The sequence below is a fragment of the Amia ocellicauda genome, chromosome 4, assembly GCF_036373705.1.
Source record: "Amia ocellicauda isolate fAmiCal2 chromosome 4, fAmiCal2.hap1, whole genome shotgun sequence".
Taxonomy (NCBI): Eukaryota; Metazoa; Chordata; class Actinopteri; order Amiiformes; family Amiidae; genus Amia; species Amia ocellicauda.
In genome coordinates, this window is record NC_089853.1 from 27849332 (window position 1) to 27861202 (window position 11871).

Below are 11871 nucleotides of genomic sequence, written 5' to 3' on the forward strand. Positions count from 1 at the left end.
AAACATTAAGAAAAAGTACATACTGAACATCTGGTACTTTTACCATTGGACTCCAGTGAATTTGAGAAAACCATTCCCCTCAATCATGTATTTCTGAGGGCCTCGGTTTAACTTGGAGGAGTGAGTCTGTGAGCTGTTTGTACAGTTGCTGCAATTGTTCTGGCTGATTTGCCCTGATCGGTTACATTTCTTCTCCAGGTGGACGGACTCCTATTCTACCACAGAGAGACCCACTACACCCCAGGAAGCACCCCTCTAGTGGGCTGGCTCAGGCCCTACATGGCATCTGAGATCCTGGGTATAGAGGTGCCCGAGGGACCTCTCACCGCTAAGCCTGAATATGCCAGGCACCAGATGCAGCAGATTCTGGAACACAAGAAGGGACCTCGCTCCACGGAGGTACGGCCAGCAGCTGAAAACGGGCGCTATGAGTTGGAGCACCTTTCCACGCCAGAGGAACAGACTGAGGAGAAGCCCAAAGTTATGGTGGATCCTGGGAGCAAAATGGAAAACTGAGCAGCACCCTACCCTTTGCTCACTCTTTCTACCTGAGGTGGACTCTCACAGCAGCTACCATTTGATTTGCAACACCACCAATCATAGCGTCAGTCTTTGAAGTAGTCTGATGCTCGGATGACAGGATTATTGGTTCTCTGAAGCATTCCCTGTGCATTCTACATACGTTCTGAGCTCAGATCATATAAATAAATATATATATAACAAACTGAAGAAGGTTTAATGATCACCGAGCTCTTAAAACTGGCTGTTAAAATCTGTATGATTAATACTAAGGATAAAGGGGGCCGTTTTTTTAAGGTCGACCTTAAATGACACTCTAAAACAACTGTGACATCCAGTTCACAAACTGTCACAGTCTCAGTGTACTGTGTAATGTATCTTCGGGAGGCAGAGTCATCTGGAATATTATACTTATTAGCAGTGAGTGAAGACTTGTTTGTTCCTTTTTGTTTTTGAGTGAAATATCGGATCAGCATTTACTATTCACTGTTTCATAATCATACAGTGAGCAAAGCGCAGCACCTCACTAAACAAGGAGGGGCTTTGTATGGTAGTATATATTTTTGTAAAAGTCTTCAGTTGTTGGCATTCCCCAACATGTTGTTTTCAGATGAGAACAAAGGTTAGAGGCTTGTAAGTGTTTGTATTTTTATGTTGGCTTAAAGCCATTAATAAATCATTTTTCCACTTAGAATCAAAGAGGAACTGTGGATGACAGATCTGCAGCAGGAAGGAAGAGCAGTGTCTTCAACAATGGAATTATTTTTCAGATTTTAGTTTTTCGTTTTTTGATGGCATTATGCAAGACCTTCACTTGACTTCATAGTAGGTAAATGCAATTTCGAAAACTACAGCAAAACAAAGGCTAGGTACTAGTGGAGTTAATCTACCAATGCACATTTACATATGCTTGCAGTTTTCAAATGTGATTTAGGTTCAGCCAAAGATAGAAATGTGGTATATTCTACCAGTCCATTGAAACATACAACAGACCTCCATCTTGCACAAAACACAGATCAATGTATTAAATATAAATATTAAACAACTTTTCCTAATTCCTTCCATTATTTTTTATTTATAAGTATCTTAGAGTGTAATCCAAATAATGTAGATACGTATGGTGAGTTCTAAGCTATTTTCTAACAGGATATATCATTATTTTGCTGCTGCATTATAGCTTCTTGGATAATATGCATATTTAGGCAGTGTATCATCCTAAAGTAAAGTTCCTTGTCCATTCTAAATCATCAATTCATTTAATGACATGGCAACAGTTAAACACAAGAATTCTATCCTTGGCAACAAGAAGAAACTTAGTAAGGTATTTTGCTGCTTTAGAGATGAACCTTTACCCACAAGAGATTGTGAGGAAAATTGACTCATAAATGCAATATAAAAATAAACATTTTTAAAGCGTGTTATAAAAAATATTTTAATTTTAACAATCCGTGTAGGAGATTCATGTTTACCAGGAGTTGAGTTCTTCATGAAGTCAGTCACACAATGGCACTATGAGTAAGTGAGGTGTTTGAGCAGTGTTGTTAACAGGGGATGAATATAAACAAACTATTTCATTCAAGTAGTGTAATTTTAAGTCAAAAGTTTATCCTGTATCCTGCAACCTTAAGATTAGTTAAAATTAAATATGATATCAGGAATACAAAAACATCACCATTATTAGGTTAGTGTCTGCAAATGTTTAAATAATAATAAAAACAATTAATGAATATTACAGAAGCAGTAGTAATGGGAAGCTGATCTGTTATAATAATAATAAACCTGTTGGACAGCATATACAGAAAACGAAAGGATGGTCACCTGATGTTCTGATTGTTGCAAACTAAATATTGATACAGAGGGAAAAATCACTATTATAGTATAAGGCAACTCAAGTTCATCAAGAAAATATGAAAATTAATGCAAACTTTAAATACTGCCGAGTGGCATTATAGAACATAATACAACAGCAACATCTAAAATAGACTATAAACTGTCTTGCCAGAATAATCACTGATACTTTAAATACATTCTTATGCCAATTAATTTATATTTTTTTAATTAAATTTTATTTTCTAGAACATGGGCTATGGAAAGTAACTGTCAACAGGATAAGCACTGAGGATGCTTTTTTTCTGGCCTCCGCGTTGACAAGAGTCACCAGCCTTCCTGGAAATCTTTCACAAAAAGCAGAGTCCTATACAAACTTAATGAACATGCAGGAATTATTATCCAAGAAACACTTTTTAAACTGCCAGGGGGATAGTCATGCAGGAGATGACTGTATGGGACATCCGCTGGCGTCACTATGGGTACAGTATAAGCAAATTCAGCAGTGCCTGACCTTACCTGAGGGAGGTCTGCTTTTTCGTGGATTGTCTCAAAAAGGCAGACACTGACCCACATTAGGACTGCTTTACATCAAAACAATTTTCTGTAGGTGAAGAAAAAACTAATAATACATGAGTGTTCTGCTTTGTGAACATCTTTATTGTGTGAAGAATTACACAATCTTTTAACTTTTTATGTGATACTACTTTCATCTAATTGATCCTTCAGGAATGTTTACTGAGAATCTACATTTCTGCTATGCATATATTACAATGCAAATATTTCCTAGTCATCTCTAAATATGTTTAATGTTCACATTTTGCAAAGGGAGTTTGTGTAGAAACAAAGAACACCAGCAATGTTTATATTTCAGAAATGAAGAGTGAAAATGTGTGTATATACATATATACACTCACCTAAAGGATTATTAGGAACACCATACTAATACTGTGTTTGACCCCCTTTCGCCTTCAGAACTGCCTTAATTCTACGTGGCATTGATTCAACAAGGTGCTGAAAGCATTCTTTAGAAATGTTGGCCCATATTGATAGGATAGCATCTTGCAGTTGATGGAGATTTGTGGGATGCACATCCAGGGCACGAAGCTCCCGTTCCACCACATCCCAAAGATGCTCTATTGGGTTGAGATCTGGTGACTGTGGGGGCCAGTTTAGTACAGTGAACTCATTGTCATGTTCAAGAAACCAATTTGAAATGATTCGACCTTTGTGACATGGTGCATTATCCTGCTGGAAGTAGCCATCAGAGGATGGGTACATGGTGGTCATAAAGGGATGGACATGGTCAGAAACAATGCTCAGGTAGGCCGTGGCATTTAAACGATGCCCAATTGGCACTAAGGGGCCTAAAGTGTGCCAAGAAAACATCCCCCACACCATTACACCACCACCACCAGCCTGCACAGTGGTAACAAGGCATGATGGATCCATGTTCTCATTCTGTTTACGCCAAATTCTGACTCTACCATCCGAATGTCTCAACAGAAATCAAGACTCATCAGACCAGGCAACATTTTTCCAGTCTTCAACTGTCCAATTTTGGTGAGCTTGTGCAAATTGTAGCCTCTTTTTCCTATTTGTAGTGGAGATGAGTGGTACCCGGTGGGGTCTTCTGCTGTTGTAGCCCATCCGCCTCAAGGTTGTACGTGTTGTGGCTTCACACATGCTTTGCTGCATACCTCGGTTGTAACGAGTGGTTATTTCAGTCAAAGTTGCTCTTCTATCAGCTTGAATCAGTCGGCCCATTCTCCTCTGACCGCTAGCATCAACAAGGCATTTTCGCCCACAGGACTGCCGCATACTGGATGTTTTTCCCTTTTCACACCATTCTTTGTAAACTCTAGAAATGGTTGTGCGTGAAAATCCCAGTAACTGAGCAGATTGTGAAATACTCAGACCGGCCCGTCTGGCACCAACAACCATGCCACGCTCAAAATTGCTTAAATCACCTTTCTTTCCCATTCAGACATTCAGTTTGGAGTTCAGGAGATTGTCTTGACCAGGACCACACCCCTAAATGCATTGAAGCAACTGCCATGTGATTGGTTGATTAGATAATTGCATTAATGAGAAATTGAACAGGTGTTCCTAATAATCCTTTAGGTGAGTGTATATATATATATACACACAGATCAGCCATAACATTATGACCACCTGCCTAATATTGTGTAGGTCCCCCTTTTGCCGCCAAAACAGTCCTGACCCTGACGTTAGCAGCAGTCCTGTAAGTTGCGAGGTGGGGCTTTCATGGATCGGGCTTGTTTGTCCAGCAGATCCCACAGATGCTCGATTGGATTGAGATTTGGGGAATTTGGAGGCCAAGTCAACACCTTGAACTCGTGATTCATCAGATCAGGCCACCTTCTTCCATTGCTCCAGTTCTCAAAGTGGTCCATGGAAGGAAAAGTGGTGAACCGGCAACAGGGTCATGGGTGGCTACGTAGCCCCATACGCAACAAACTGCGCTGCAGTGTGTGTTCTGACACCTTTCTATCAGAACCAGCATTCACTTTTTCAGCAATTTGTACTACAGTAGCTCGTCTGATGGATCGGACCACACGGGCCAGCCTTCGCTCCCCACGTGCATCAATGAGCCTTGGCCGCCCATGACCCTGTCGCAGGTTCACCGCTTTTCCTTCCTTGGACCACTTTTGATAGGTACTGACCACTGCAGACCGGGAACACCCCACAAGAGCTGCAGTTTTGGAGATTCTCTGACCCAGTCGTCTAGCCATCACAATGTGGCCCTTGTCAGAGTCGCTCAGATCCTTACGCTTGCCCATTTTTCCTGCTTCTAACACATCAACTTTGAGGACAAAATGTTCACTTGCTGCCTAATATATCCCACCCACTGACAGGTGCCATGATAACAAGATTATCAGTGTTATTCACTTCACCTGTCAGTGGTCATAATGTTATGGCTGATCGGTGTATATATATATATATATATATATATATATATATATATAGCTCTGGAAAAATGATCAGTTTCTCTGGTTTTACAATTGATAGGTATGTTTTTGGGTAAAATGAACATTTTTGTTTTATTCTATAGACTACTAACAGCATTTCTCCCAAATTCCAAATAAAAATATGAATGGAATGGCTGCCATACATGTAGAGATGCTGATTTAAGAAAACTTTGCAGTGGTCTCTTAATTTTTTCCAGAGCTGTATACATACATACATATTTACACTCACCTAAAGGATTATTAGGAACACCATACTAATACTGTGTTTGACCCCCTTTCGCCTTCAGAACTGCCTTAATTCTACGTGGCATTGATTCAACAAGGTGCTGAAAGCATTCTTTAGAAATGTTGGCCCATATTGATAGGATAGCATCTTGCAGTTGATGGAGATTTGTGGGATGCACATCCAGGGCACGAAGCTCCCGTTCCACCACATCCCAAAGATGCTCTATTGGGTTGAGATCTGGTGTCTGTGGGGGCCAGTTTAGTACAGTGAACTCATTGTCATGTTCAAGAAACCAATTTGAAATGATTCGACCTTTGTGACATGGTGCATTATCCTGCTGGAAGTAGCCATCAGAGGATGGGTACATGGTGGTCATAAAGGGATGGACATGGTCAGAAACAATGCTCAGGTAGGCCGTGGCATTTAAACGATGCCCAATTGGCACTAAGGGGCCTAAAGTGTGCCAAGAAAACATCTCCCACACCATTACACCACCACCACCAGCTTGCACAGTGGTAACAAGGCATGATGGATCCATGTTCTCATTCTGTTTACGCCAAATTCTGACTCTACCATCTGAATGTCTCAACAGAAATCGAGACTCATCAGACCAGGCAACATTTTTCCAGTCTTCAACTGTCCAATTTTGGTGAGCTTGTGCAAATTGTAGCCTCTTTTTCCTATTTGTAGTGGAGATGAGTGGTACCCGGTGGGGGCTTCTGCTGTTGTAGCCCATCCGCCTCAAGGTTGTACGTGTTGTGGCTTCACAAATGCTTTGCTGCATACCTCGGTTGTAACGAGTGGTTATTTCAGTCAAAGTTGCTCTTCTATCAGCTTGAATCAGTCGGCCCATTCTCCTCTGACCTCTAGCATCAACAAGGCATTTTCGCCCACAGGACTGCCGCATACTGGATGTTTTTCCCTTTTCACACCATTCTTTGTAAACCCTAGAAATGGTTGTGCGTGAAAATCCCAGTAACTGAGCAGATTGTGAAATACTCAGACCGGCCCGTCTGGCACCAACAACCATGCCACGCTCAAAATTGCTTAAATCACCTTTCTTTCCCATTCAGACATTCAGTTTGGAGTTCAGGAGATTGTCTTGACCAGGACCACACTCCTAAATGCATTGAAGCAACTGCCATGTGATTGGTTGGTTAGATAATTGCATTAATGAGAAATTGAACAGGTGTTCCTAATAATCCTTTAGGTGAGTGTATGTCTATATGATACTTAGAAGAAGAGGACTGATGACTAAATTTTCAAGATCAATGTCAGTCTCTAACTGCGGTTGTCAGATAATCACAGCAAATAATGTAACGCACAAATTATATTATATATTCTACTAGAGACTGAAATACTGTTGTTACCACAACATCCGAGTAAAATACAACCATGAAGCTGATATTGACGGTCAGGGTTTTCGTGTTACCATAGATTGAGATAACACTGCAATACCTGGCAGTGCATGTTTATCGTCGTCTCAGCATGAGTATTTTCTGAGAACAAGCAAGAACATTATTGTACAGAGATCTTGTCTAATAATAATCTTGCGGTTTTTTTTTGCCAAATTTGGGTTGAAAAACAGTGCTTTTAAACTTTCAGAATTTGTTCTGTTCAGGTAAACATTAATGTTGTGCAGTAGCGGGTTCCAAAGATTTACAGAAACGCCACTGAGAATGTTATGCAAGAAATGTAAGTTCGAGCAAGCTAAATAACATTGGAAAGAAAATAACGAATTGACTCCTATGTATAAACCCTGCTGTATACTGTTTTAAAATGCATACATTCAAAGTTGGTGACAGACAAATTCTACCAGTGTACCAAAGCATTTTGTACAAACAGATTACAATTGTTTTAAGTTTTAGTTAGGGACCTGTTAACAGATTTAAGTTCAACAGGTTCTGGTTAAAGTGTTTGGTGGAACTGTGGGTTTATGGGTGTCTATACTTCATCAGTCAAATCACTAGTTGTCACCTACCACAGAATGGCCCATATACTTAAGTGAAATGCAGTAAACGCTTCAGAAGATGGTAGTGTTGATACTTTGAGTCAGCACATAATGCTGAGCGAGAGAGATCATGCAAAATAAGAAAAGAAATAGCACAGTGCACCTCAAAGTTCCTATCACTTAGCTCATACTAAAAATACAATTGAAAGTAAGCCAAAAGGCTTGTGGTCAGTGGGGGTGGCTGTGTTAGTCACTAAAGCTTTCCAGGAACACTGTGTACCTGTTAGTTCAAACCACACTGCCAGAACTCATGCACTGAGTGACACACGCTGTGCACCTCCCAATGAAACCAGATGTAAGAGTGGGCCTTTGCGTTTCCTGGTACCTAAATAATCTCAATCAATTTCTGAAAACCAGCTTGTCTTTTACCTCTTCCCCAACCTCCCACGCCTGCCTTTGATTCGGGGGGGGGGGGGGGGGGAATTATGTTTTCCCATGAGAATCAATGTAGCAAGCCTTAATAACTATTAGGATTAAGTTATTTTGTTTTTATTAAAAGGCAGCACTGATTATTTCTGGTAGTAATTTTGTTTGCTGGTTTAAAAGAGCCTACTACTAGTACTTGCGGGCATCACCTATGCATTAGTGTTTATTCAATAAATAACTTGTTTCAGTATTATGAACAGTGACATAGAATATGCCAAGCATGCTGTGAAAACATTCTTTCAGCATTTTCATTCTATATGCTTAACCAGAGTCAATAAAACATAAATTATTTGCTCAGTGGATGAATCTGAACTATAGTTAAAATAAGTCCTGCAGTTATTTCTGTGCATTCCCAGAAAGATTCATTCAATTCAAGCGAATTTCCAGCATTTGAGAGAGTGATGAAAAACAATAATTTCCAGATAATGTAAAAATAATGACTAAATTAGCCAAAGGGGACATGCTGATGGCAGTCACTGCTGCTAGAGATTGTCCTTCATTTTGCTGTCAAAATGTCAGTACTGTGTTGTTTCACAATATAATTGTAACTGAACAAATACGAGTTGGTTTTGGAACTGGCTTGTTTTGCCTTCTAATGAAATGATTGTGTGATTCAGGATTTTTCTGGGGTGATGTCAGCCCTGACTCTTTTGGTGCATTTATGTGTGGAACAATGAAGCTGCACCAGACTCAGCAAGGAAGCCTTTTTCAGTGCTGAGATGGAGGTGGGCTGGATGTTAGCTTGTCAATCATTTTGTCCCAGATGACATGGTGAGCTAAGCTTGTAGCCAGGAAATCCATTGTTGTTTGAAACCACTATTTACTTGTTTTCAAAATGGATTTTCTCACGCCACATTTAAAGAGGTAATAGCAACTTTGAAAGTATTTTCGGAACTTGCTTTTCCTTGCAGGGCTAATTAACTTAAACTTCAACAAGTTTATATTGTTTATGTAACTCTGTCTCTGTCTCTTTGGAAAGTTATTCAGGCCAGCTTTAAATTCCTCTGAAATTCCTCTGTTCCGGTCACAGGCTTATTTTTATACTTCCATGACAAATGTTGAAATCCTATTCCCTTGAATTTCACTGTCCAAAATAGAGATTCCACTTTCAGAAAGAAATACCAATTTCCAGAATGTTTGAAGGTACCTTCATGAGCATAAATCCTGCTCTTCTTAAGATCTGGGCAAAAGCCTCTCTTGAATTTCAGGGCAATATCACTTTGCCAATATCACTCAAGTTGTATAGGTGTAAGTCTCCTATAATATTATTTTTCATCAACAAGTCCAGACCTGAGTAATGATAATGAAATGGTATAATTGTAACGACAATGGAATTCTTATAGAAATGTTCATTCCTCTTCATTAGGAATCTGGAATTCTGCTACAGATCACACTGATATAAAATCACAATACAAAAGGGCTAGAAATGAAGTCTGTGTTTGATTTTTCATGCTGTCACTAGCATTTGACATTTACAGTAGCACATAAATTCATTTATATCTGATGCTGTTTATAAAGACGCTATTGTTGTTCTTCAACTCAACCCTTTTTTCTGTGGTTTAGTATGTTTTGCCTTTGCTGTTAATTAATACAGCATGTGGTTTGTTAAGGTGCTTCTGTTCATAGTCAAGTAACAGAACACTTAAAAAAAACCTGTTATACTGTTTCTAGGCATTTCATGCAGATTTTCCATCACAAGTACAGCTTCAGTGCATTTTGACAGGTAGCTAGTGTAGTGGCATGTTTCCATGACTAATGAATAAGTGGCAGCCCATTTGTGCACATAAACAGCTAAGATAACTGAAAGCTTTGTGGAGAAATTCTTTAGAGTTCTGTGTTTAACAATTATACTTATCAATTATTGTTCGAATTCTTCTTTTTGACAGCAAACCTTATTATGAAAACTGAAATTGGATGGGTTAGGTTCTGAATAAGGAAATCATTCATTGATTAGACTTTAAACTAAATTCAATGAAAACAAGTTATCAGGTTAACCAGCAGATTTAATGTTTCAGTATTAACATGGCCATGTCCTTTTATTCAACACATTATTTTTTGAAAGTCTTATGTTCTTTAAATAGGGCTGCTTAATTATCTTTAATCATTTTATTTCTGTTAAATCTTCTGAATGAATCTTAACATTTGTTATAAATCATGCTAGCCTTGATACAATTTAGGATTGTACTTACAGTTTATTAAACATCAACTTGTTCGTTTACTATAACTGTGAAATGCTCATTTTTATTGAATAATCCTGCAACCCCATAATCCTAAAATAATAATTCAGTTCTCAATTAGGAGTCTCACCCCTTGTCTTGCCTCTTAGTATATATACACATAAAATCTTTAATTTAAATAAATACCTGATTTAATTACTTTTCCTTCAACAACTTTGGTTAAGTATGCAACCAGTTTATAAATTTTATGTGTTTCCTATGAAGTGACCATGTCCTCTGTGGTTAAGGCACTCTGCTTTACCTTCTGCTCCAAGGCCACCCAGAATACTTTATTTCATGGCAAGCCCAAAGCCTAACACTGGTATTGGATTGTACCAGTTAGTCATGTGCATGTTATGACAGATTTGTATTATTGTTTAGTTGTAAAGGTACAATGACCACCAATCCTTACATATTTTATACAATAGTGTACTCCAGGTTGTAGAGAAATTGTTATGGTTAGGGCCTGTACAGGATAACATTACATGTCACAAAGCTAGGAGTGTAACACAATACCTCCGGCAGAATAGCTTTGCAAAAATGTATTGCCTACTCAGATTGCTTACATTAATCCCACAGTTCCTACACCTCTACAATAAACCAGAGGGGTGAAACAAGACGAGACTGCAGAGAACCTTAACCTTAAACATGAGTCAATACTAGCCACCAGTTATTTAAACTCTAACTACATGTATAGGCAGAATCTAATCTAAAGAACATCAAAACTATTGTGTATATCATACATTTAAAAAAGGCACCCATATATGTATGTGTATATGAATAGGTGTGTGCGTGCACAAATAGGTAATGAATCCATAATAGCACAGCAATTTAGATGAGCGGATTGTTAGAAATGGCAATTATTTGCATTTTAAATAGTGCAGCAAGAGAAATCAGTTTCTGAATCTGTCACAGTGATGAGTCATTGTCCCAGGGGGTTGCGGGAAGCCATACAGATTGCTGTCCTGTACTGTAAGGACAGGCTTTACAATGAAAGTAGGTTGTGTAAGATGAATTATGACTTCCGATGCACTGTCAATTACGTTGTCTGACATGGTGTGCAGTATATCTTGTGCACTATGTTGTGTAATTTATGAATAAGTGACTTGGAGGAAAGACATACATTCATGAAACGCATTCCTCCCATATGCACTGTTTAACTCCTAAGGGTATACATCATGGTACAATGATGTTACACTACTACAGCCGAGGAAGTACGTGGGGGCATTGGGCAGATGCACTATAGCTGGGGGTGCTCTTTTGATCTGAAAGTGCTTCGTGTGGATGTGTGTGTACTGTTGAACAGATACAGTTGGCGAAGGGGAGAAAATCTAATACATTGAATATAAGCGAGTGCGTGAATTATAATGAACAGATCAGTTTAGGCGTTTGCGCAAAGAGGCAGCAGTCAACTATAAATACATTTTGCTCTCGCATTAACCCTCTTCTGCTATTTAATAATGTATTTGTGTAACATCAAACGGCAGTGTTTGCTTTAGAGTGTACGAGGAATGGAGATGCAGGACATCGTTTTGTGACGTGGGAGCCCCTGCGAATAATGTGGACGCTGCTGCTAGTTCGTCTCTCTCTCTCTCTCTCTCTCTCTCTCTCTCTCTCTCTCTCTCTCTCTCTCTCTCTCTCTCGCTTTTTTAT

At 39.1% G+C, this 11871-nt stretch overlaps 1 protein-coding gene across 2 annotated transcripts in view; it reads left to right on the top strand.

Annotated features, from left to right (window-relative positions):
* snupn (snurportin 1) overlaps positions 1 to 1574 on the top strand; it is a 12057-nt gene extending 10483 nt beyond the window's left edge. For both annotated transcript variants that reach the window (XM_066701698.1, XM_066701697.1), the window contains exon 10: positions 199 to 1574. In XM_066701698.1, the coding sequence (XP_066557795.1) occupies positions 199 to 516 (318 nt within the window). In that variant the 3' untranslated portion in view covers positions 517 to 1574. The remainder of the gene's footprint in view (positions 1 to 198) is intronic.
* Positions 1575 to 11871: the final 10297 nt, after the last annotated feature.